At 39.1% G+C, this 26533-nt stretch overlaps 1 protein-coding gene across 2 annotated transcripts in view; it reads left to right on the top strand.

Moving 5' to 3' along the window:
* The window catches only part of ESF1 (ESF1 nucleolar pre-rRNA processing protein homolog), a 60778-nt gene that overhangs the window by 19139 nt on the left and 15106 nt on the right, over nucleotides 1–26533 (top strand). For both annotated transcript variants that reach the window (XM_024193844.2, XM_029911912.1), the window contains exons 9-11: nucleotides 10194–10355; nucleotides 18875–18996; nucleotides 21451–21541. In XM_024193844.2, the coding sequence (XP_024049612.1) occupies nucleotides 10194–10355; nucleotides 18875–18996; nucleotides 21451–21541 (375 nt within the window). The remainder of the gene's footprint in view (nucleotides 1–10193; nucleotides 10356–18874; nucleotides 18997–21450; nucleotides 21542–26533) is intronic.

Genomic DNA, 26533 nt, shown 5'->3' with positions numbered 1-26533 from the left:
CTCCAGCCTCTGAGTATAGTGAATTGAATGAAGGTAGATGTGTGGTCTGTGTTTGGAAAGTGAGGTCTTTATCTTGGAGTAGGAATATGACTAAGGTGGTTAGCAGGGCAGATTGTTTTTGGATTTTTGTGGCTTTGGAATAGTGGATGGGTGGGAGAAAGGTGTTTGTCTCCTGATCACAGCTGTGTGATTAACTTGAGGAGGGTGGATTATCTGGTCCTTATATAGAGGATAAGAGGGAAGATGTGGGGATTTCTGGCTAATAGGTGGTGAAGTAGGGCTACATGCTTTGGATGAATAGTGATTTAAAAGTTTAAAAGTTAAAAGTAGTCCATACTTCATTTATATCTATAGCACATGTAAGAGGGTTTCTGGTAGCATGGTGGGAATCAGTGTGCAGATCTAAAGTTGTTTTTTGGAATCACATTTTTGGATAGAAAAAATAGTTTTCCCTGAATACTGAGAGGTCCACATATATTTTCCTTAATGAGACTTTTTATATTTTAAGTACACTAAATCATAACTAAGTATGACCCCAAACTATTCAAATTTGTAACTTTAATTCTTTTTAGTGTCAGTTATCTTCCCATAAAGTTTGAATCACCAGCAGAGAATTTGATTGCTGCAGTTATTGTTAGGCAGGAAAAATCTTTACCAAGATCTGTACTATTTCTAGTCCATCTGATTGTGAGATTATTTCTCTCAAGTGTGCAGTGAATTCACTAGCCTCGTTGCAGTCTATGTTCAATCCTCACTAAAGGAAAAGAGATGTTATTGTTAGTTACTGCTTTTTCTGATATTTTTAAAAAGGAGCTGGATGTACAGTGTCTTTCAGTTCTTTCAGGAGCCTAGCCTTCTAAAACTGTACAATTGTGGATGTACTTGCCCTCTTCAAAACCTTTTAGAGAGTATTATCTTGTATTACTAGCTCAATTGAACATCAAGGGGTATTTTTAATATATTTTCAAAGTTAATGAAATGAAAGTGCTGTGATTGTATATTTTGGGTTTTTGTTACTAGGCCCTCCTGCATGTAAGTGACATAATGTAGTGATACTGTCTTTCAATCAGTTTTCAGTTCTCTCAGCTTTCTGTGGGGTGCAAGGAGAATGCAGTGTAACTTTAGTAAATCCTCTGGTATATATTAGTCAACATGTTGTCATTTATAGATTCCTAAATTCCCTAATTTGCTCTCCCTCCATGTGAACTTTATGTAACCTTACCACCACTGTCATAAAGTAAATTGGAAGGAATGTAAAATGTCTTGAAGCTTTGGTCAGTTCTTTCAAATAGTTTTAAAAACTGATCTGGGACACTTGCACTGTATTAAAGGAAGCTAATAATCAGAGATGAGTTACAGGAACATACAGGAGAGATCTTTCCATCTTGTTTCAAGGAATTGCTCCAGGTCTTTTACTCAGAGCCAAGGGAATTCATCTGGCAGCAACCCCTGCTTGGCAATATCTTGCTAAGAATAATGCCCATTTAGTCCTCATTTTATTTACGAATGAATTTTTAAAACACATTGCTAAGACCTTTCTTTTCTTTGTCTGTAGAAACTTTACTCAGGTGTCTCAGAGCAGTAGGGGAAGGGCAAGTTAGTTATTTAACAAATAGTCTAATTTTTCTTGAAAGATTCCAGGTGTGCAGTGAGAGGTAGTGCATATGGTGGGGGTGATGGTGGAAATGGACCTTCACAGTGAATGACCCAATATCTTAGAGTTTCAAAAAGTTCTGTTACTGGAGCGGGGGAAAAAATTGAACTGTCATCACACTTGCCAGTACATTTTCAACATGGAAAGGTCTTGCTTCTAATTCTGTTTTTAACAATAAGCTTTTAAAAGAAAGAAATACATTGCTATTTCTTTAACATGTTCCTGATGTTTTATTCATTGACTTGTTGGATGGAATCCTGTCATGTATCCCATATTATTATTGTGGCACTAAGCACAAACAGAAAAAATGAATTTCAGCTGTTTGAATGGAAATGTAAAAGTGTGATAGGGTGGAAAGAATGTTAGGCACTTTTTTATTTTATATTTTTTAACTTATAAAAGTATTTTATTTATAAATAGTGTTTCTTTTACCCCATCCTAGTCTGCTTTTATATGGAATTTTTAAAGTAAAAATGTCTCCCATGGCTGTTGGCAGTGCTGTCATAAAACACTTATGTAATGTCAAGCATTTCAGTGACCTGGTATGTTGTGGTTCATAGCACAAAATATCTCCATTATTTTGCTTCTGTATTTTTCTTTATTTGAGGTAATTTGTTCCAGTCACTAAGCCTTTGTACTGTGAGTTAAAATCTAGCGCTTAATTGCTATTTTGGGCAGGAACCACAATGATCAGTTTGGGTATTTTTAAGGACATTCCAAATTAGGCAAACTGTTACACAGTTTTGTGAACCCAAAACTATGGTAACTAGTCTTTTGTTTTCCAGGTGGTTTCAAAACATAAATCAGTGGGGACACAGCTCCTCCATCTGATAAGTGATTGGTACCCAAAAAGCCTTGTTTTTATTGAGTCTAAAGCACACATCTGAAATACCCCAAATATAGTTACCCAAAATCTGAAATGGTATCAGGTGGTCAGCAGCAGGTTTCTGGTGGCCAGCCTTCCTCCTTACTGCTGGGGAGTTGGATGTCAGTCTCTTAACTGGTTGAAATCTCTTTCCGAACTTCTCCAAATTACACACTCTAATTAATCTCTTTTATAGGTTGCTCAGAAGAAAACACATAACTCATAGTAACCCCTAGTGGACTAACAATTTCCCTAACATCAGCAAATAACTCCTAATTCTACTTATCAGCAAAGCAACTCCAAGTTAAAAAAAACAAAACAAAACTCAGTCATAGACATGCAGGTCCAAGGTCATGAACCTGTCATTTTATCTATCCTTATTAGCAACACTGCAGCTGTTTTGTCTGTTTAGGCAAAGGCCAAACTATTCCTGACTACGTGGTGGTCTCGCTTTTAGTTAATGTGTCTGAGCATGTAAAATGGCTGCGGTTACGAGAGAACTGGAGTTGACATAACCATGTGATTTGTGTAGTTAATTTTAGTTCTGTCATTTTATAATACCTCACTAGAGATAAGAAAATATTCTCTTGTCCTCTCATCCTCCTGCTTAATTCTTTCAAACTAATTAATAGACCAAAACAGACTACCATAGAAAGAAGTTATGAGCCTAATCCCATATTGTACGCATAAGTCTCTGCATGGGTGGACTTCTGTGGAGAGCCCATTGACTACAGCAGGGATCTGCACAGGGAATGGAGTCTACTGCAGTATTCGTGCCTAATATGATGGAGGCAAAGGATCTGTTTTGTGCTCTATCACCAATGACAGATGTGCGCAAATATAGATGATGGTTATCAGTAGCACTGAAGAGTGAATGCAACTCTTTTTAATCTACAAATTTTAATTTTATTGATAATTATATTTAAAAAATAAAATCCAGACAATTTCCTTTCTCTACCTATTTTCAGCTTGAAAATCCTTATGAATCAATAAACTTTGTCTAGCCCTTTAAATTTGAGGGTAACATTTAAATTCTATTTTTACTTTTAGAAATACTGAAGTTATAAATGGGGTTTTGTCATAAATTAAAATACAGTACACCCAACTTTTTATAAATGAGCAGTTGCAAAAGAACATATACACACATTTGTATGTATTTAAACTTTTTCCTTCAATACTTGCTAGATTCAACTGGACAATGATATACAACAAAATTGGATTAATGTGTCATTTGACAATGTATATTTCTGAACTGTATTAAAGAGGAGGTTATTTATGTTGGCTCCCTACCACTAGATCTACTAGGGTTGCCCTAGCAGCTCCCAGGCGTACACAGTCCGGTGTGCTGCTGTTCCTGCTGCTTTGACAGTAGTAGTGTGGGCTCACCTCTTTAGAATGGTCATGTTCAGTTATTTTGGCATGCTGCCAACATCTTCCAGAGGCAAAGCAAGTGATGGGAATTAATGACTTTACCAGTTTATAAATCAGCTGAACCTAAATGGAATTACATCAGACAAAGGAATGGCACTTTTCTAACCTGAGTTTCCCTGTGAAATTACAGAGGCTTGCTGCAAACAATAAAGGCATTAGAGCTTTGCAACAAAACAAAAAAAGTTTGCAGGACTCTTTGTAAATGGAACGTGTTAGCCTAAATATAAGGTTCACTACTAACTCCTATAATAAGTTCAGACAAAAATCTATAGACTAAACTACTAGGCATTTATTAGTTTTTAATCTAAATGCAATACAAGACAAGGTGGAGCCAGTCCATAACAAAAATGTTTTTCACTATTCCATTGTAAGGAGGGATGTGAGCACTTGTATTTAGGAGTTTGTATTTTGGTGGTTTATAAACCCTTCTTAACAAAGGGTTTTTTGAAAAGGTATACCATATATTTGGACCTGAACCTCTTCTGGTAAGGCTTGCCTTAGGTCCTTGCATCTGATAATCTCAAATTGATTCTCTTGTTCCCTACTTTTTTTCTTTCTGAATTAAGGGTATTTTAAGTTATGAACAGGGTCCATGAACCAAGGAGACTTACTTTTGGGACATATGTGTCCATCTCTTGTTGTTCAAAATGGTCACTGAGTTCAGGAGAACTTTCATTTCAGTAGAGCTTCATGCAGAAGAATGACAAGATATGACCTTTTATGTGTTATTTTTAGGGCCCTACCAATTTCCTGGCCGTGAAATGCATCACGGACCGTGAACCAAGCCCTTCCCCGTGAAATCCGATGCCCCCTTGTTCCTAGGAGTGCCTCAGCAAAGAGGGCGCCTAGCTCCTGCTGGGCAGGGGAGGGACAGGACTTGTCCATTTCCTGCACAGCCGCTCTGGGGGAAGACTGGGGGGAGACCAGACCCACCTCCGGGTGCCTCCCTCTGCTTCAGGACACTCTCTGGGACTGGGCAGCAGCCCCAGAGGTTCCTGCAGTTGTAGGAGACTTGTGGAGTTGTGTCCAATCTTCCCTGTGCTGCTGGGAGCGCCCTGGCTGTGGAGGGACAGGACTTCACCCCAGAACCTTACTGACTTGCACTGGTCAGAAGCCTGACTGGTGTAAGCTCATTTCTTAGTTCACCACTCTGACAAAAGGGTAGTGGACGTGCGATAGCTCTTGTTAACCTGAGCTGAGATTCCCCAAGCACTTCAAACAAAAACACACAGTTTTAGATAAAAAATAAAACAGATTTATTAACTACAGACAGATAAATTTTAAATGATTATAAATAGCAGGCATAGAGATCTAAGTTGGGGGTACCTAAGAAAGAAAAATAAATGCACAGTTTAAATTCTAACTTTAACAGACTAAGCAAGATTTGAATCAAACAGTTTCTAACATTAACAGATGTTAGACAGCTTACAGTTCCTCAATACACAGACTGGATCCCTTCCATCATTGGACCAATCTCTCTGGTTCCAAGTCTTTGTCTCCAGATAGTCTTCCAGCTGTTGAGATGGTGTGGGCAGGGAGGGAGAGAGGCCAGCTGCTAGAAAGATCCTTGCTGTGTTATGGGTTAATCTGCCTCCATGGTGTATATGCCTTCTCTGAGAAGTCTCTGGGATAGTGGATTCTTTTCTTAATGGGCCATTAACGCCTGTCTGGCCCTCCTTTGTTGCTGAAAGGCTGGCTGTGGGCTTCTCCTAACATGTTTCAGTAACACAGAAAGCAATACTTTGTAACTTCACATACAAAGGTAGTACATCCAATTCAGCAGGATATTAATATTCAGTAGATCAAGACTTTTAAAATGATACTTCAGAAGGCATACTTTGTACAAAACATATCATAATCATGATGACAGTGGTGAATATGGAGGTTCCAGGGTAGGGTGACCAGATGTCCCGATTTTATAGGGACAGTCCCGATTTTTGGGTCTTTTTCTTATATAGGCTCCTATTACCCCCCCACCCCCGTCCCGATTTTTCACACTTGCTGTCTGGTCACCCTATTCCAGGGTGCTACTTCGAAGTACAGAGTGTCACAGGGGAGTGTGTGTGTGTTGTGTCAGCATGTTGTCTCTTTAAGCAGAGCATTCACCGGCCTGAACACTTGTTCAGCCAGTAGCAACCACTCCTGAGCCAGAGGCTGGTGCACAGGCAGGTGTTCTCCTGTCCGCCCACTGCAGCTCAGCGGAGAGCAGGTACACCAGCGGGGGAAAGGGGACACTGACATCAGCCCACCCTCACCTCCCCCACCCCTGACTCTGTGCAGGACAGCAGAGCAGAAGGCTCCAGATCCACAGCAACTTGACTTTTAAGTGGGGCTGCACTAGTTAACCCGTGCAGCCCATCCTGTCTGCCTGCCGCTGCGGTCCTAGTGCGGGGGGAGAGCAGGATTCCGCATTAATATTTTGATTCTGTCTGCATTCTCGTTAAGGCAGATTTCATAGGGCCCTAATTAAATTATTTCACTTTGGACACCAATCAGGTATCTGTGAGGGATGGGACGTGAGGTCTAGTGCTGTGATGGCAAACATTTTGTGCATTACATGCCAAGAAATTGCAAACGTAGTATTTTCATCACATGACATACCAGAGGGGAAGAGCTAGCGGTCACGGGATTCCTGCTGTTGCATTTTGGCAGTCAGCTATTCATTAAAGGCTTGTATTTTCTTTACAGTGTTGTGAGTTCTACCTATATAATCTGATAGTTAAGTTCTGATGTCAGAGTTGGCAGTTAATTGTTGAAGATAGTTAACACAAGTACGTTGAACCGAATGGGTCATCAGCAAAGCTACAGCTAGTTTTTCATAGGAAAAAAGAAGAATCTGGCAGTGTTTTCCAAGCTCTCAAAAACTGTTTTCAGGAGTTTTTCTTCAGTCCTTCCATGCTCAGTATTTGCCAGCTCAGAATTGAAGTCAACAAACTTTGTTTTTCAGATAGCATTCTACTGGAATGCAGTGAGCTGCCTCTCAATCTAGCCACTCAGGATCTGTGTAGTAGAGTCCTTAACACTTTTTGTGTGGCGGTCTGAATTGTAACTTCTTTTCTATCTGTCAGAACTTAAACTATCCTGCATAAGTTTCCAGTGACTTCTCAATTGTATCTGATTGGTAAATTTCTATGATGTTGCCCAGGATATCCATGAAAGTTGCTGAATTTTCCAGATGTTTTCTCAACAAAGGGAAGTATTTTAGCTTTCCGTCATCCAAGTCTTGAATGTTTCCAGCTTTTTTTAATAAGTTTTGGTGTCAAACGTGATGTTTGCTGTCATTCCGAATCTTGAAGTTTTATATTTGGCTCATGGGCAGGTTGAGTGAGGCCAGCAAAAAGCATCGAGTCACTCTGCTATTGCCAGTTCAGGATAAGCTTGTCCCTTTTGATCTAAGAATAAACTGACTTCTTCCAAAGATTCCATGATTCCAAGTATATGGCCTTAATTTAATCATCTGACACTGCTATAAATCAGCAGTCCTGCATGTTGAGACTCTCTACTTCTAAATGTTTAACTTGCTTAGTTAAGAGCTCTTAAAATGATAGAATTCACAACTTGAACCACTTCTCTGGAATTCTCTTTCTTTGACGTTCCTGCCTATATCAACAGATGAATCAATTCCACACAATAATGGCCAATCGTACAAAAGAATTTACATTGGTACTGTCATCTAAACAAAATCAGAATATATCTACAGTTTTTTAGTCCAATTTTCAATTGCTTACTTATTTTCATTCATATGTTAGAACTTTGTCTTTAATTGTCTTTCTGTGCAAGGCAATTCTTTATTTCACTTTTGGTCTAAAATCTTTGAACAAACTATTGGCACAAAAAACATTGTCTCCTTAATCACAATCAGAAAGTGGTTTATCATGCTGTACTGCACAGCATGATAAGACACTTGAAAACGAGCAGCAAGACCGTTTGAACTATGAACAGACTTCGCACACACATTCAGCTGATTCTGGCCTCCCAACAGCTTTTGTCAAATGTTTTTTGTTCTCTAAGCTAACTAAGAGTCTTACAGATTGTTTGAAAGTGATGTTGAACATTGACTGTTTTAGAAACTGTGCACTCTGAGCAAAGAAAACACAATTCTTTGCCATTTGAAAGTGGAAAGTCTCTTCCATTACCATGACCGTTTAATTTTACCTTCTTGGGTAACATTCTTTGAAAAATCAACAAAACCAAAACACTCAGAATTCAGATTTTGACATTGGTTTGGATACTAAAGTTTACCTTCATCAGCAGAACCAAGTACTGGAAGAGAATTGACTCATGAATGAGTCTCTCAGACATAGGCCTAGTGCTAAAAATCAGTAACCAATGTAAAATTTAAAGGCAGCCTCTTTGACCATGAGGACACTCTCTTTCAACACAATAGAGTTGTCCATCCTCCATGCCCCCAAGTAAGAATTTGCCTTCCCTCCCCTGAATTCAGGGCTCCAGGCGCGCACACAATTTCCCTTGCTTCCTAAGCAGACACCCCTCTCCTGGCCCCTTTCCAGAGGGAATGTCCCTTAGTTTCTAGCTGCTTCTAGACAAAGTGGAAAACAGCAGCCAAGTTAAGGGTCTGCTTTGCCTGCAGTCCTTCCAACCTGGGGAACAACACTTCTTGGTGTGAACAGTAGAAGAGTAGAGCAACAGCATCAGTTTCACGATCTCTAGCCTTAAAGTAAAGCTGCTGCATCCCTGTATCCTGTGTGTTAACCCTTCCACTTGAATAGCAGGCAGACAGTGATGCTAATCTGCAAATATTGACCATGCTACCCATCAGATTTGCCTCTGCAGGGAAGTGCAGCTTAAAGGGGGAGGGGATAGCTCAGTGGTTTGAGCATTGGCCTGCTAAACCCAGGATTGTGAGTTCAATCCTTGAGGGGGCCAGTTAGGGATCTGGGGGAAAATCAGTACTTGGTCCTGCTAGTGAAGGCAAGGGGCTGGACTCAATGACCTTTTGGGGTCCCTTCCAGTTCTATGCGATAGGTATATCTCCATATACATCTCTACTCCAATATAACACGAATTTGGATATAATGCGGTAAAGCAGCGCTCTCCGGCGGATCAAAGCAAGTTCGATATAACGCGGTTTCACCTATAACGCGGTAAGATTTTTTTGGCTCCCGAGGACAGCGTTCTATCGGGGTAGAGGTGTATTATTATCAAAGTCACTGCACAAGTAACTGCAGCGTTTTAAAAATGTTGTGGATGTCTAAAATCTCACAGGGTTTTCTAAAAATCATAAATCGAATTGTAACTCTTTTGGTACACTCTGTACAAAATAATCCCCCACAATACCATTACAGTACTTATGCCCATTCAGCAATCACAACTAACACTTCCTGCACAATACATTTCAGCACTCAGATGGCTAGAGTCTGCAAACCGAGATGGGGAAAGCCTGCTGCTAAAAATTAGTAGCCAATGCCATGTAAAATTTCAAGGAGAGACTCTGAGCACACAATGCCACATCCTGGCTAAGTAATAATGGCACCACAGAGTCCCAAAATGTGTGGCGTGGAGGAGTGTGACCAGGGAAGTGTGACAAATCACACAGCGCATTTGACCTGCTGTATGTTGCATATGGGGAAAGGCTCACTTTAAACCTATGAAGTTCTAGAACGTATATATTTGTTTCCTATTCTTGCATATTTGTATAAGCACATGTCGGGCAAAATAGGTACGTTGCTTTTGGCTCCCTGACCTGTCAGTGTCTTGAAGTCACTGATGTAGTGAATTGAGCAAAGAGCTATACGCTAGGAACTCCTGACTTCCAGTTCTGGCTCCCTTCTGTAGCTCTGGGCATGTCATTTAAAATGGAGGAGACAAACAGAAGTTAAGAAAGTAGGCATTAGTATTTATCTGCCTCACAGGAATATTGTGGTGATTGTTTAGTTAGCATTTATACTGCATTTTACATTTTCAAAGTGCTTTACCACTACTAAGTATTGATTTTTATAGTTAATAATATGTTGTGATGGTTTCAGAAACTAGTGATCGATGATAGGAGTGAAGAACTCTGCACCCTATCATTAGTTCCTTCTGCCATCCAGTTTTCCCGTATCCTCTCAGTTTTTCTTATATGGTCTTTTAAAGCAAGGAATTGATTCATAGTGATGAGAAGGATTGTCCAGACTGTTCTACCAGAAATCATTTGCTTATCTTATCTGTGTTGCCTTCAATTATTCATTCATAATCTCCTGAGATTTTCCACAATAGCTTTAGTGTTTGTCTTTTTTTTAGGTGGTGATGTAGCCCAGGAAACAGAAGATGACAAACCCAAGAAAAGCCAGAAGGATGATGAAGAACAAATTGCCAGATACAGAGAACTCTTGCAGAGTATCCAAGAAAAAGAGAAGAAACGGGAAGAAAATGATATGGAAATGGAGATTAAATGGGTTCCAGGTAAATTTATCTGGCACTTCAGCGGTTTCTTTTTTCTTTTCTCGCTTGGAAAAATTTGCAGTATTTTTACTGGCCCGTTTATTGAGGTATAGCATGAAGCATGGGATTTGTAGCAATCGAAACTATGAACAGTGTTTTATTATTTCTTAGCATTAAAAATCCAGATGGGTTATAGTGAGGAAAATGGAAGTAAACAATGATTGAGCACAATTCCTCAGCTGTAGTGTTTGTCTAGTTTGTGCCTCTTGCCAGTTTTTCTTACGTGTTTGCTGTTTCATTCTTCTTGTAGATTTTTCTCAAATAGCTTTGTATGCCTTAGAATCATAACTTTTTCACGCATTTGAAAATGGAAAATATGGTATCTTTTTCCATATTCTAAAATTTGGGAAGAATAAAAAAAATCTTGTTTGCTATAATGCTGATTTTTCCCTCCGAATATCCATTATTTTATTAATGTTTAGCAACAACTTTTAGCCAGTCTGGATAGTAAAATATTAAACCTTAAAAGTCACTGGTCCAGGGTAGAATATAACTATTTATGGCCTGCATCTCAAACCAATATAATTTTGAGGGTGGTAAGAAATATTTTGACAGTTGGTAGTTTTAAGGAGAAAATGAAAGCTGTTTAAAAAGCTGATCAGAGGTTTGGAATGTAGGAAGTAGTCCTGGCACAGGTGAGGCTATCAGTACTTGATAAATAAATTTTATAATGTGGTTCAACTAACTTAAGATTTCTGCTTCAATGCAGAAAGAAAAAACCCTACAGTAATGTTGCAAACTGACTGAGTGTACTATGAACCTGCCTTTAATCCCCCTTAAAAGTAACCTGGCTTTTCTGTCATCGTGTAAATCTCTTAAAATTATACCTCCCACCCTAATCTGAGCGGTGTAGAGAGACAAATTTTAATTAAGGCAGAAATTGTGAATTTATGGAAGATAAGGAAATTCAAGGTTTCCTTAAGCAACTAGAAGGGTAGTACAGGGATTTCAGGAACTTGAAATGGAGGAGACAAAAAAATTATCTTGTAAAACACTAAGATTTCTGGGACCACAGGAGGATGGATATTGAAAGAAGCCTGAACCTCCAATGAAACTGTAAGTGGGAAAAGAGCAATAGCTTAAAGGGAGTCCGTAATATGAGAAGCTGCTAAAAAAAGGCATTGTGTGGGGTTCTTAGACTTCTTGTTAGTGACTTTCCAGATCAGATTATTTTCTCATTTTGCAAGTAAAAAGACAATGTTACTATAAGTCAGCCCTGCAAAACTCAACATGACATTTAAAAACCAAGTTGTGTTTTCTGCCTTTTGCATCATCACCAGAACTAGACTTTGCAGGCCGGTTTCTGTTCTGCTTACACTTGTGCAGTCCCATTGAATATAAATGAAGATAGGACCTGACTCAGTAATAGTAACTTAATAATTCTGTTGACAATGTGTGAGTCAGAGTAGAATCCATCTCCCTCTTCCATAGTTGTATTAGTATATAGGAATACAAGCAGAAATAATAAATAGCAAAATTTATTTTTGTAACTCAGAGATTCAGATGCGAGTCTGAATACACTCTGGAATCATTTCTGCTTAATAAGTGCAACCTCTATTATATTGCTTTTTCGCCCATAATCTGAATTCATTGCCTGAGAGAAGTTTCTGAAGTATAAAATAATAAATGCACAAGTAAAGGTCTTCTTTTGAAAGTATAAGTTGGTAAATACAGAAAATGTCCATGAATTTTCCTTGTGTTTGATATAATTTCAATTACTCTGACATAAATTCTCCCTATGTTTACCTTTAATAATGTACATCACTACCTATAGTTAATTAAGATGAAGGGCTTAATGGTGCATCTGAATGATCATGTTATAATTCCACTATCCACAGAGTGTCAGTATGTGCATACATGTAGTTGCTACATCATGAATGCCTTTTAATTCATTGGGGCATCAAGCATCCAAATGAGCTGAACATTTTTATGTATCGGTAACTATTACATCATTTTCACAAAGATTTTATGTTGTTACGACCTTCAGACCCAGGAGTGTTAGAAACCACAATGGAAACTGCTTGAACGTGTTCTATCTATAGAATATAGACAAGGCATTGTTTTTTAAGTAGCTAAAGCTACCCATTTTGTTTTTAAAATTGTATTTTTGAAACATCTCTATGCATACACATAGAATTCTAAAATCCTTAACAGGTAACTGAGCTGTGGTACATGGGTTGTAATATCGTTAGTTCCATGTAGAAAATTATCTTGTAAAAAACACGTGAGTTATTTCTGATAATTACAAAAATCCAAATAAATTAATATGGTGACTTTATAACTATGAATTTTGAGTTAACCCTTCGCTGGAGCACTAGGGAAAGCTGTTTTGAGGGTGAAAAAGAGTACCTGTAGGGATAGAGGAATTAATGAGACTGACACCAAAGGGGAGAGCTCTCTAGTTACTTTGAAGCAAAGAAGCTGAAGCTGTCTGTGGAAAATTGGTAAGACAGGAAGAGTAAGAAGGATCCTTTGCAAGGCACAGTTACAGGGCTCTGAACCATGTATTATACAAGATTAACATTCGGTCTGGCCTTTCTTGATATGTATTATGCTAGTCTTTAATTACATAATCGCATACTGTCTTTCTTGCCTCATTCAGTGCACAAGATGAATGGTGCTCAGTGAATAGGTGGATATGCAGTATTTTGTTTGATCCTCATTCAGTCTGTGCCCACAAGCCTTATTTAACACACACCATCTAAACCCTGCACTAAATAAAATACTGAGTTCCTCATGGGCTTTCCTGTTGTTCTGTCACAAGATAGCCCTTTATGTTCAACACCCAGGTCCTGTAGACTTCAGTTGCCGTTGTGAGCACTCAGCACTTGTGCAAATCTGACTCCAGGTGTCTCAGATTGGGCACCCAGAAAATGAGGAACACAGTTAGTGGTTAGCTGCAGCAATATTGGTTTACGTGACTTGCCTGGCACTACAGGGATAGAATCCAGTTCTCCAACGGGCATTCAACTGCTTTAACCATACGGCCATCTTTTTTTCTTCCTGCAGTCCCTTGCTTCATTCACTGCACATCTTCCAACTTCTGCAACAAATGAAGCAGGGATCCTATAGACGACAGTCTCATTCACTATATAGCCCTGATTTATACCCTGAGAACTATCCATCCTGTGCGCTGAATGATGCACAAGAGGGTCAAATTACGATTACACCGGCATTTCATCACTTTGAGCGCTTGACTTTACAATCTTGAATGTTTTAATACAGGTTTTTGGATGCAATTAACTTAAAAAAATCCCAAAAAACCCATATTAACACCCACTTGGGTCATCAACAGAGTTGGGATCTTTAGAAACACAGCACAGTTTCTCTACTATTTGAGCTAATGAAGTAACTGATAGCAGTAGTAGACTTCTATTTTGTCTGTGGACCACTAGAAGGGATGAGGCACTTACTTTGCCCATGGGTTTCAAAGCTATTTGCTGATAAAAGTGGACTGTTGAGACTTTGGAATTCTTTTTTTAATTTTAAATCCTGGAAGGAAGCATATCTAGTGGTTATCAACACTTCTGCCCCAGCGTCCTCTTTTCCTATCCATCTGCCTCCTAGCTCTGCCCCCCCCCCCCCCCCGCTCCTATCCATCTGCTTCCAGGCTTTTGTTCCTGTTCTCCTTCTCCTCATTGTCCTGTTGCATTAGGTTGTTTCCTCCTTCATGTTGACTGGGCACCACCAGTGGAACTACGGGGTGTATAGGAGATATTATCTGTCTGCTCTGAGTTCTAGTGCCTGGTACCATAGTAGCCCCCAGGTGCCAGGAGGAGCAATTACAGAGGGAGTCCTGCCTTGTAGGATGGAGAATGCTCCATCATTTTTGAGGGATGGTCCCTGCACAGTGTTTTTGCATGTAGAAGCGGTGGGGATGATGCATGCTCTGAGCATATGGAAAAATGGTTTTCATAGCTCCAACAATGGAACTATGACAGTTTTCAGTCATCATGTTACTTTTAAGATTTCCTGACTAGTTCAGAATTAGTTTTGTTCCTATATTTCTATTGCCAAGCCTTGCTGTTATCTAAGATCTATTATTGTCCTGTAGGATGCTTTTTGTAAAAGCATCTTAATAACCAGATGTTTAAAATAAAAAGAAAATTATAAGAGACTAATGTAGGAAGACTTTAAATGGAAAGTCTGAGATTTGAATTAATTTAAAAATTTAAGCTTTGGCACAACTTTTCACACACAGTTGTAGCAAGCATATTTTGTGAATGATTCAGTTATCTTTGAAGCATAATCATTTAAACATAAATCCAATACCAGAACAAATCAATTAGATTTGGTTCCAATTTTTTAAGCACTGTTTCTTTTAGGCACAAAATGATGGATTGTATTGAAGTGTCTGTTCATCTGTTTTCCTACAGTCATATTGGATTCAAGCAATAATTACCTTAGGCAGAGTTTGCCATCCCTCAAAGTTTTACACACTCCCATAGAAGATTTCTGTGTTTTAGACTTTATACATGTGGCAGACTACAATCATTTTCTTAATATCATTTTCAAATACTTCCCAGCTTCACATTTTTCATTTAATTTGAAATAGTCATCCTTTGGGAAGAGTGAAAATGTGAATATTAAACAGGCATTAAAACAAAACTTTAAAAATTACTAGTTTTCATCCTAAATAAAATTAAGTGTAATCTCCTAAACTGCAGAGAATCCCAGCCATATGTTGTTGGAAGGATTATATGGAGTGAGATAGCGTTTTTCGTTCCATATGATCTGTGAAGGGGGTGTATATGGCTCATTCTGTATTCTTGGTTAATGTGTTCTTTGAATGAGGTATTCCTGCCTCATGCCATGCACAAAAGTATGCACTACACCTGGCAAACTAGAGCTCTGCAGTTCTTTATACTGAATATCTTTAGGTAGTAATAATGGTCCCATCCCTTAATACTTTGTCTTTTGAGAAGTGAGATTAAATCTACCTAGTGATGCAGGATAACCCCCAAGGTCTCTGGGAAAACATTAAGTATTTTTTATCTTTAGAGCTTAGACAAAACAAAACAAAACAATCTGATATCAGTCATGCTATTAGGCAGTCTCCTCTGAGGAGTCCCTGGAGGATGCATCCTGTTTTACATAAGACTTCCTCATTTTGGTCTACTCTTCCTTTAGGTATGGAAAAGCCCTCCAAGGTGTTTACTGATGGTTCTCTATATCCTTGTCAGAATATTTCTATCAGACATTCCTTTCAGCTACTTGCAACAAGGGTTTCACATTGACAAGGCATATATCAAGATTCTTCCTTCATCTCGCTACATGAAATGAATTTGCTGGTTTGGATTCCCTAGAATGGAGAAATGTTTTCCTTTTTCCTCTACTCGCACTTCAGGTCTAATAAAGGTATTTTTCTAGTTTGGGCTGTTATTGTCCCCCATTCTAGCAAAATTTAAATAAGATTGAAGGACATCTAGCCTAGCATATGTTGTTTTAAAACCTGATTGAAGACTTAAGGAATTTGCACATTTTGTTTTCAATAATTTGCAAACATCTTGTTCACAACCTTCTCAGTGGAGATCCCCAGGAGCCAATCCTTCCATCTTTGCAGACCCTTATTCCTCAGTGAAGTCCCCGGTAAAACAGTATCTCCAACCCCCCCCCCCCCCCCTTTTTTTTTTTTTTTTTTTTCATGGCTTTCATTTTGGGACGGTTAAGTGACAAAACAATATTGTGGTTCATTTACTTCATTTGTGGATCCATATTTTCAATTACGTAGGTGAAGTGGTCTGCAGATCAGCTCTTGACTCTGTCCAGATTATAATAGTGATACCTAAAGAAGACCATTTCTTTTTCCTTCTATAGTCATAAGCTTTCTGACTACTTAGAAATACATTTTTATTCTTGGGATGTGGTCTGGACATTCGTTTCTAAACCATTCTAAACTGGGAAGGAAGTTTAATGCTTTTCTTGTGGTATTTGGCAGTCTCAGGAAAGGGCTATATTATTCTCCAAGTCCTGCTTTGCCAGATGGATCAAATGATTCCATTTTCCAGGCAGATAAATCAGCAATCTGGTAACCTCCTTTGAGATTGAGCCTCATTCTGCTGGTGATGCAACACGTTTCTCTATCCATAATCAGCCCTCTTCAGAGAGAATGTGTGAAGTCACTAGCTGACCATCAATGTTTTTTTTCTAAGCATTACAAAATTTAGTTGCTCTTACCTTTGGATACAATTTTTGGGGAACAGAGGAGTCTATTCTCAATGCATTTCAGGAAGAAGATGTGTATTGTTGAGAACAATTAAGTATATTTGTGTATCTATAAAAATATTCTGGTTTGATAGGGCTTTTCAGTGGTCTTATTTTTCTGATTTATAATAACCTCTCTATTTCTTTGAGTTGTAGTGACTGTCTAAGTACTTGTTCACTATTTTATTATCCTGTTTCTGTGTTTGGTTGGATGATGGTCACTGCTTGTTACTTCCCATTAGTCCCGTTACTTCTGCAGTAAGATAAGTCTCCTTCATCACACAATCCTCATTCATCCTCAGAGCAGATGGAAAAATAGTATGTGCTCATGTAATTAAAGAGCATATCAAATCATACACACAGAGGGGCTGAATTAAGATTGCAGCCTCAGTTTTCTGGCATTTCTTAACTTTAGAGTGCTTGATGTTGCAACTTTACACACAAAAACACCTGTTAAAAGAACATTTTAATGTGTATACAATCTAGTCATTCATTTGGACAAAACTCTGGAGATGGCAATATTCAGTTTAGTCTAAAAGCGGCCCAGGGCAAAAGGTAGTACATATATAGCTCGTAGCTGAGGAATGTGTGTTTAATTAAATGTTTCTTTTAAAGTTCAGAAGTTTATGCACTTGTTTTTAGGAAGGGTTAGTCATACTTAAGACTGTCTAATTGCTTAATCTTTTTAATCCTTTCATGACTAGAAAGGTTTTGAACAAGTAGATTACACTTCTGCGGTGCATGCTTTCCTGGGAGCCCCGTGAAGCTTGTGATTTGCTGTGAAAGGGAAGAGGAAATTTCCTTCAACAAAACATTTAGCCTGATATCGAACTTCTTCCAATTGTTGACAGCTCAGGAAATGCAAACTTGGTTATTTCTCCTAGAGTACACACCTGACAAAAGGACATTGGAGAGATGAAGATCTTAAGTTAATGGTCTGATAATTACAGCTCCCCAGGGAGGGGAGGGGATGGTAGATTACCCATGTCCTTTGATCTTTCAGTTCATATAGAAGCTAAATATTAAGAAGTACTTCCGGTAATTTAATAATCTTAAATAAATAAGAGGATAATATATTTAGCTAGTTTCAAATAGTCAGACATCAAGGTGTTTGTTTAAGAAAATGTTTTGTGAATTTAAAACTTAGACTTTTTTTTAGAGAAAGTGGGTTTTTTGTAAAATCAAAGGATGTCACTAATACACAATGCGTATTCCAGTATTTCAGAGCAATTTTAAGATAACTAAATAGTAATATCCATATCTATTTTTCCTTCTATTGCTATCCATCAGATTATATCGTTTATAGTACAAACCCAAACATCATAACGTTTTTCCTGCATGGGATGCATACATGTAATTTTTTTTAATTAAAGTTGAACTTGGGGGACACAACTGAACATGAATCCCACAAGCTTGTGTATTCCCTAACGAGCTAACCACTCAGAAATCCTTAACTTTATTTACATTTAAATGTACTTCCCTTTTCTCTTAACATCTCACTTCATGTGAAACCCCTACATTTTAAATTTTACCTTTTTTCATTATAGAATTGTAGGATGACATAGAATTAAAATGCCGAGGAATTTTAAATTTGTTTCCTGGTTTGATGTATTTTGCTGGAGAGGCACAATAATTGAAGGGAAAATATAAACATTAAAATCTCTGTGGAGCTTCCTAATGAAGCATACTACTGGAAGGCATTCCGTGAAATGGGCCGCACTGGGAGATAGACCTAGGTTCTAACCTCAGTTTTAACGCTTGTAATGTTGGGCAAATCACTTAATCTTTCAGTGCTTCGTTTCCCCCCTTTTTCCTCTCCGAAATCCGTATTAATTTTGTGAAAACCTAATTAATATTAGTGAAGCACTTGAAAGTCCTTAGGAGGAGGACACAGGTTACTCTAGCTCTAAGAATGTGACACTTGTAGACTGAGTTGGGGGAGAGAAGGCAGTCCAGGGAATCTCTGTGCTGAGGACTGGGTATTGCCGCTCTCGTTCTCTAGACATCTGCACAACTTACCACTAAGGTGCCAGGGGGTTAGTTTTTTAAGCATGAAGTGGGAGGATTTGTACAGCAAGCTGACCTTTCCCCTCCATACATTGCCTTGATTTGACAGTCGATATTTGTGCAGTTGCATGGATCAAAAGATGGTAAATATTTCCCTTTGGATCAGGGCTTTGATGATGAGAAGATACTGGAGGGTTTTTTTTAAGAGGATGAAATAACTTGTGAGCAAATTAAGTTTGCCTGTTCATTTGTTTTTTATTTTGCCATAGGACTGAAAGAAACTGCTGAAGAGATGGTTAAAAGCAAGTTGGAAGGAAAGGATAAACTAACTCCATGGGAACAATTTTTAGAAAACAAGAAAGAGAAAAGAAAACTGAAAAAGAAAAGAAAGGTGAGTATGCTCTGATCACTCACATTTTTAATTAAAACCTATAACCGTCCTATTTTGCCTTGAATTAAATACAAAGGAGTTACAGCTTTTAGAATGATTTTGGGGGCTGATAGTGTGGTGTGCCTTCATTTAGAGAGACTGTTTACAAGTAACTTAAAAATCTAGAGAGTTAGAAGGATGTTCAAGGTAATACTAGTCATAACAGGCTTGCACATATTTTCATCTGTCTGGCAGCCAAAGTAAATATCATTATAAATGTGTGTGATTTAAAGGAAAATAAACGTACACCTACAAAGAAAACTACCTTTTGATCTTAGAGTTTTGTTACACTCTGGAATGTTTAAGTGGCTATCATATTTGTTGCTAAAATATGATTGGATAGCAAGGCTTCTGATTAGGATGCACAAAATTCAGTCTCCCAAAGTTCTAGCAGCATAAACCTTTTGAATGGCATTGAGGAGTTGCTCAGAGATCAACTGGATGTGTACACTTGAGGGATATTTCTGTGTATGAATGACAAAATGGAATTGCTTTCATACTACTGGTCTTTCTACCCTGCTTCTTTTTTGCCTTTTCATTTAGCAAAGGAATTTGTGAATTGATTCCTGTGGTGGTAACACATGAATGTTAGACTTTTTTTTTTTTTTTTTAACATGTTGCCTAATCCTCTCTATATTTTCTGTCTTCATCCTGAATCAGCCCCAGTATCACAAATGTGGTTTCCCCATAGTGCCTCCTGCTGGTCAAGGGTGGCCCTGCTGATGCTCTCTGCCTTGGTTTACAAGGTGTGTCAGCCTGTCAGGAACAGGGTGGCCCATGTCATATGCTTGGTGTCAGTCTTTAAACGGTTAAATAATAACAAAGTCAGAAGTAGGCTGTCTGTATCTTTAAACAAACAAATAGAAAAGGCAACTGCTTGGTTGCAATGCTTTAAGCAAAGGCCCTTACTTGGACCTGGGGTTCTGGAGTAGCACTGAGGAGCATCTCCTTTGTCCTAATCTCATCCAGCACTCACCCCAGAAAAAGCAAGCAAGCCTTCTTAACTGGCCTGCTGCCTCCCTGTTGGTCAGTGTCTCCTCTTGGCCCTTCTGGGCCTGTGGAGGACTAAGGGCTTGTCTATACTGTCAATTTACAGCGCTGCAACTTTCTCGCTCAGGGGTGTGAAAAAACACCCCTCTGAGCGCAGCAAGTTTCAGTGCTGTAAAGCGCAAGTGTAGACAGTGCACCAGCGCTGGGAGCCAAGCCCCTCTTGGAGGTGGTTTGTTTAGACCACTGGAAGAGCGCTCTCTCCCAGCGCTCTGCCACGACTATACAAGGCACATTAAAGTGCTGCCGTGGCAGCACTTTAGCGTTGCCAGTGTAGACTAGCCCTATGTCTTGTAGGAAGCCCGGCCTAAGTAAGTGTTCTTTAAGCAGGGGGTGTCAGGGGTTTAATGCTCCAGCAGAAGGCAGTGAAGGCCTGATAGACCCCCATCACATCGAGATAACAGATACATTAACAAAGTCACACAAGTTATTTTAATTAATTTGTCCATTCTCTAAGCCAGTGTTTCCCAAACTTGGGACGCCGCTTGTGTAGGGAAAGCCCCCGGCGGGCCGGGCTGGTTTGTTTACCTGCCGCGTCCGCAGGTCCGGCCGATCGTGGCTTCCACTGGCTGCGGTTCGCTGCTCCAGGCCAATGGGGGCTGCTGGAAGCGACGGCCAATAAGTCCCTCGGCCCGCGTTCTAAGGAAAAGGTCTAAAGCTATTTACCCACGCTTTTGCCTAAGGAAGGTTTTTGTGGAGGACATTTTGTTAGTTGACTATTCCTATTTTAAATAGGACCAGCACACTTTATGAATCTCCCAGTAAGTGCGGTGAACTTGTTTTTTATATGCCGAGTTTATATTTTTTTGCTTGTGGAATACAGGCAATCATGAAGCAGGAGTGATTGAGCAGCTGTGGGTTTTTTTGGCAGTGACTTCAACCTGGATGTTTGAGAACTGCCTTTTGTAGAGAAGAAAGGATATATTATCTCCTTGGTAGTTCATAAACATGCTGTGCATACTGTCCACTCTTCTGGGTGCAATGATTTTACTCATTGTTCATCTCATTGAATCATTAACTTGAAAAATATTGTGTATGGACACGGAGAACCAGAAGTTTTCTTCTGATCCTATAATTAATTGGAATGTTTATACAGTTTATATTCTATGGACGTAAAAGACTTCTTTGAATGTGTAAATTATTCTGCTTTTTGTGTACATAGTAAGATTTATAGTTCAGTGGTTATATACAGGCTTAGAATTGTTTATTTACGTTCACCTTAGTTCACAATTTATGGTATGTTTCTGATCTATGTCATTCAAGTTGTGAATTAGTAGCAGCTACTAGAAGTTATGTTTCAGTTAGATGAAACTTCTGTATTAGTTGCATATTAAATGGAAATGGCAAAATCACTGTTTTTTGTTATAGGCTACTGCCAAAGAAGAATTGAATGAAGATGAATTTCCATCTGACGTTGACTTGAATGACCCATACTTTGCTGAGGAACTTGGGAAAACAGGTTGGTTAATAAAAGTAATTTTCATTTGTTTAAATTAATGTACTCTTCTTTAAATAACAAGCTATAGAAATAGAGAAGTATAAAAATAAGGCTTAGTTGCCAGGGTTTGTGTGTGGAATTAGTGATACGCAGTTTGTGATAGCATGTGCCTCTTGGCCTATATTGTGTGGAATATCAGGAAGATATTTCTCCCAGTACTTTCAGCAGTGACCATCAACTGGTCATTGCCAGAAAGTGGCTATGTGGGCACCAGACCTACCAGCTGGTCCCCTAAACGTACGATGGGAAGAAGAAAGAACCTGGTTGCCCTTGAAAGCCAAAGAAGTTTTACCCTATATATAAACGGAATCACAGGGTTGAACACCTTTGGTGGGCCCCCTTGGAGGTTTGGATAATTGAGCTAAGTATATCAAGTTTTATGTACGTTTCCCGACTGAATTTGAGCTCGTACCCTGAAAGTTTTTAGGCACTAACTGGGAGTGCATCTGTGCATAAGGTGTGAATGATGACCAGGAGCCAGAAGTTATGGCAGTCATCTGACCCTTCCGTTTTTTTGGTTTTAGAGGGAAATGGGAATTGAAAAAACAAGAATGTTTCAAGACCTCAGAACATGCATGATTGTTAAAATTGGTGGGGATTCAAGTGTCTTTATTTTGGGTGAACTGTTCCCCCTCTTTACTCTGTCTGCTGCACCTTGATGTGGCTGCCGGTCCCAACCCTGGATAAAGTGGGGAGGGTTGAGTGCAAGGATAACTGTCACAGTTGAGGGCGAGAGCAACTGCACCTGGATTTCCCCTCAGTGGTCCAACCAGGGCACCTACTCTCTGGCTTTCACCACTGCAGACGTTGCCTTTCCTGGGTGGAGACCCATGTCTCCCTCCCTTCTGACTGGAGTATTTCCAGGCTGCACAGTTCCCCCTGCCTTCACCATGTTGCTCCTAGCAGAGACAGACTTCTTGTTTGCTGTCACCTGCTTGCTTTCTCTTCAGAGATGGTTAACACTGCCCAGTCATAAATACCACACAGCTCTTTTTATGCAAGCCTGTTTTATTCTTAAGGTAAATGCACTAGAGAGCACATGTTAAAAACAATAAAAGAACCTATGCATGCTAATAAGCATACCAGAGATCACCCAAAACCTAACATGGGCTCTGGCAGGAGCAGTCCTTCAATACCCCACCCAAGGAGTTTCCTTGTGGCTTCCAGTTCATCACAGCTTCAGCTCAAAGCAAGCACACAGTCTTATGGGCCTTTATAGGCCCAGTCATTATAGCTCTTCCCTAAGGATTAAGGCCCTCAGTGGACATGGGGACTTATGCATTTGCTGGACCAGGAAGAAGGCCTGAGGCTGTTTAAAACAGAGGTTTTTCCAAAAATCCTTTGTTGGTCGTGGCCCTGGAGCATCCAGTTTGAACTAGTATGTGCATACCTTTGTAGAGAGTGGCTTCAATGGGCTAATAATTGGAGGAATTACATTAGCATTCCCATCCTCTTGGAGGAGTTGTATACAATTCCCCAATAACACACACATATATTTGCATTTTTAATACAATGGATGGATCCCAAAGGTATTCACCCTAATTCAGGAAGATTTAACCTAATTCAATAAAGTTTACCACCTTAATTCCATAAGGTTTGTCCAGGATTTTACAGGATATTGTCAGTCTGTCACACTAACCATCTAGACTTGTAAAAAACCAACCCCATTGGTTATGGGAATGGAACCAGGCTACTGTTCCGGTAAAAATGGCTGCTTAGGAGAGAACACTGCTGACCCCAGGTGGAAACAGCAGCAAATGACAGAAACAGATGGAAGAGTTTCTGCCCTGTGCACCAGTATTGGTGAAGGAAGGCTGTAAATGTTTCACCTCTCTTAATTCTAAGGTTGGTTTTCATTGTGCCTTTCTGATGACATAACTGCAGTGGTCACTTAAAGGTAGTATGCTTCAGGAAGTTGCCTTTCAGAAAAAAACCCAGGTGTGTATTGGATTAATAGGATAGCAGATAGCTTGCTATTAGGTTGTTGGTAAATGTTTATACCAGTGTAGAGTGGTTTCCTGCGAACAGACTAATGGCGTAAGGCTTTTATTTTATGCATAAATCAGTCACATTGTTTCTTTATCTTTGTTGCAATATTTTTAAACTTCATAATCTGTACAAAATACCACTGTTTTGTAGATGTTACACACGCTAGAGTTCCATGCTTTAATCAGACATGGCAAACAACTGAGAAATGGCAAACCATGCAGGCTTTGAAAATCTCAGTGATGATCTAATATTAAATATGTAGCACATTTTCTGTGTTTTTTTTATTTAGTCCAAACGTGTGCTGTTACTATGCTTATGTGGGCATCAGGAATTGCTCTTGAATAATGTTCTTGGGAAGGTGGTATTTAGAAAATAAACAGGTCTGACCTAGATTTTGCACCTGGTTTACACAAGCTTCTATATCACGGTACTTATAGGAACATATATAAACGTCATTTCCCTGTGATAAGGAAACCCAAGATTGTATGTGGCCACAAGTAGCAAAATGGAAAATAACTGATCTGTAATTCTTTTTAACGGATTCTCATTCTTGGGACTCAGGCAGCCAGTATGAGACAGATAGGAAACTCCCCTAGGTCAGTGCTTTTTAACCTTTCTGATAGCTGTACAAAAGGCACCCCTATTGGTTGTGTGCCCTGAACTGCAAATACTCCAGCCTTAGTGTTTCCTATCCAGTTCTCCTGTTGCACAAAAAGCAATAGCTCACTAAAGTCGGTCAGTGATAACCCTTCCCCCTTATCATTGACAAAAATATACATACACTGCACTTGAAAGACAATAGCACATCACTTTACATATGGATTGCTGTGCTCCCAGATTCTGCAGGGAGTTGACTGAATGAATGACTCCTAGGAGAATTTCTCAATTCTGGTTCTTTGAAGGTAATTCTTACAGAATTTTCCCACCTTAAATAGCTCAAAGGTGAATAAGGCTATGTCTTATAACCAAAAGCATAGGCAGTGTAAAAAGAAGACCAATGCTCAGTATTGTAAAAATGCAACTTTTATATTAATTATATATTATATTATATTACTTTTATATTATATTCCTTCATATAATAAAAATGAGTACATTGACAAAGCCTCAAAGAATGTGACCTCATAAACAAAAACTGTCAACATTTGGCTAATTCAGACATGAGATACCAAGAAGAAACTACTGAGGCAGGAGATTTTGGGCCACCCTGATCTCAGAAATGGGGATTCTGAATCCAAATAGGGACTCTACAAGGGCAAAAGCTAAGCAGGAATGGGCTGTGATGGTATGAGGTAATAAAGTGCAATTTCTGGGGCAGCAGCTTTCTGCACCATGCTGCACAAAAGAAGTCTGCATCCTTTTGATGGCCGTCCTGGTCAACTCTCTCCTGTGTGATGGTTGCCATCTCTTAGGGTAGGTCTTGGCAGAGAGCTTTACGGGAGTGAACCTTGTTTGACTTCTGATGGAGTCATGGGAACTCCACAACATTCAACGCAGCCTTTGAAGCTGATTAAACCCTTCTTGCAAATAACTCCCAACAACAAAGTTCAAGTATCTGTTTCCCCTTAATCAGCAAACTTATAGGAAGTGGAATATGTAGCCATCAGAGTCCTTGGCAAAATATGTATTTTTCTCTACTGCTTGAGATTGGAGTGTGACTGGACTTACGTATCTCTGTCATCTCCTTATAAATGGTATGCAAGGTCACATTCATGGGAGCAAAACTTAGACGAGGTACCAATTATTCTTGGTCTTTGAGAATTCTTGGGTGGGGCCAAACCCAACCCAGATGTCCTAGCCAGATTTTGCAAAAACTGGGATTCTCCAGAGCAAATCGTTCTGTCTCTTATAGGTAAATCTATATTTGTGCCCAAATATACCCAGCCTTTTCTTTGGAATACAAATAATAATCCTGGATGCTTCCAGGTTCACCTCCGTGATTTTACATAAGTGATTGCAAGGTGCATTTTGAAGAGGTGGAGTAATTGATGCTACTGGAAGAGGCGTTGGCACAGACAATCCTCAGGTAGTCACTGCAAGCAAAGTTGAATAATTGCACTGAGGTCAGAACTGCTTGTGTTGATATAGATTACCTTCTGGATGCAATTGCCAGCCTGGTATAAATTGGGCTCCTAAGGTGCTGAGAATCCCGAACTGCTTCTTACTATTCTGTCGTCTGCTGGTTCTAGAAAGCTTCAGGGTAATAAGTATCAGAGGGGTAGCCGTGGCACCTTAAAGACTAACAGATTTATTTGGGCATAAGCTTTCGTGGGTAAAAAACCCACTTCTTCAGATGCATGGTGCCATCTTCTGCAGGTGGGTTTCCAAGGTGGGGAGGGAAAGCATGCAGTTAGTTTCGTTGCCCTGAAAGGGGACGAGGGAGCTGGCTTGCAAAAGTTAGGAAAATGCAGACGTAAGGACTCTTAAACAAAGACCCATGAGACACTCACACACAGATCTTAACAGCTGTGTGAGTCTTGGGCCGTGTGTACATGCACACTTGTACCAGATTAATTCAACTGATTTAATTAATCATGTTAGTTAAATTGATATAAATACCTTGTTTTGATTTGAGTAGTTTATTTCAGTTTAGCTTAGACCTGTTCCTAATCAACTGAAGATAAACTAGGGTAGATTGATTTAAATAATTTATTTTAATCTCGTTTTGCAGTTGAAGTTTTTAGTTATTTTCCTAAAGAAAGGTTGATTCTCACAATTTGGTAACCATTAAACCGTGTTGATTTGCAACTAAATATAACATTTACCCTAAACATAGTGCTTCTCTTTGCTAACCAAGAGTATATGTTATATCTATGCATAATGTATTTCAGCAATTATGTAGCTTAATATACATTTTTTTCAGAATCTTTATTTTTTATATTATGTTAGAAAATGGTGAATGATGCATTTATTATATACTAGATTAATTTTTTACTCGTGGTTTGTGCAAACTGTTTGGATGGAAGT

This window comes from Terrapene carolina, unplaced genomic scaffold (assembly GCF_002925995.2).
Source record: "Terrapene carolina triunguis isolate 2854851 unplaced genomic scaffold, T_m_triunguis-2.0 Scaffold132, whole genome shotgun sequence".
NCBI lineage: Eukaryota > Metazoa > Chordata > Testudines > Emydidae > Terrapene > Terrapene triunguis.
The sequence above is the reverse complement of the archived record's forward strand: the minus strand, read 5'-3'. Positions and strand labels throughout refer to the sequence as shown.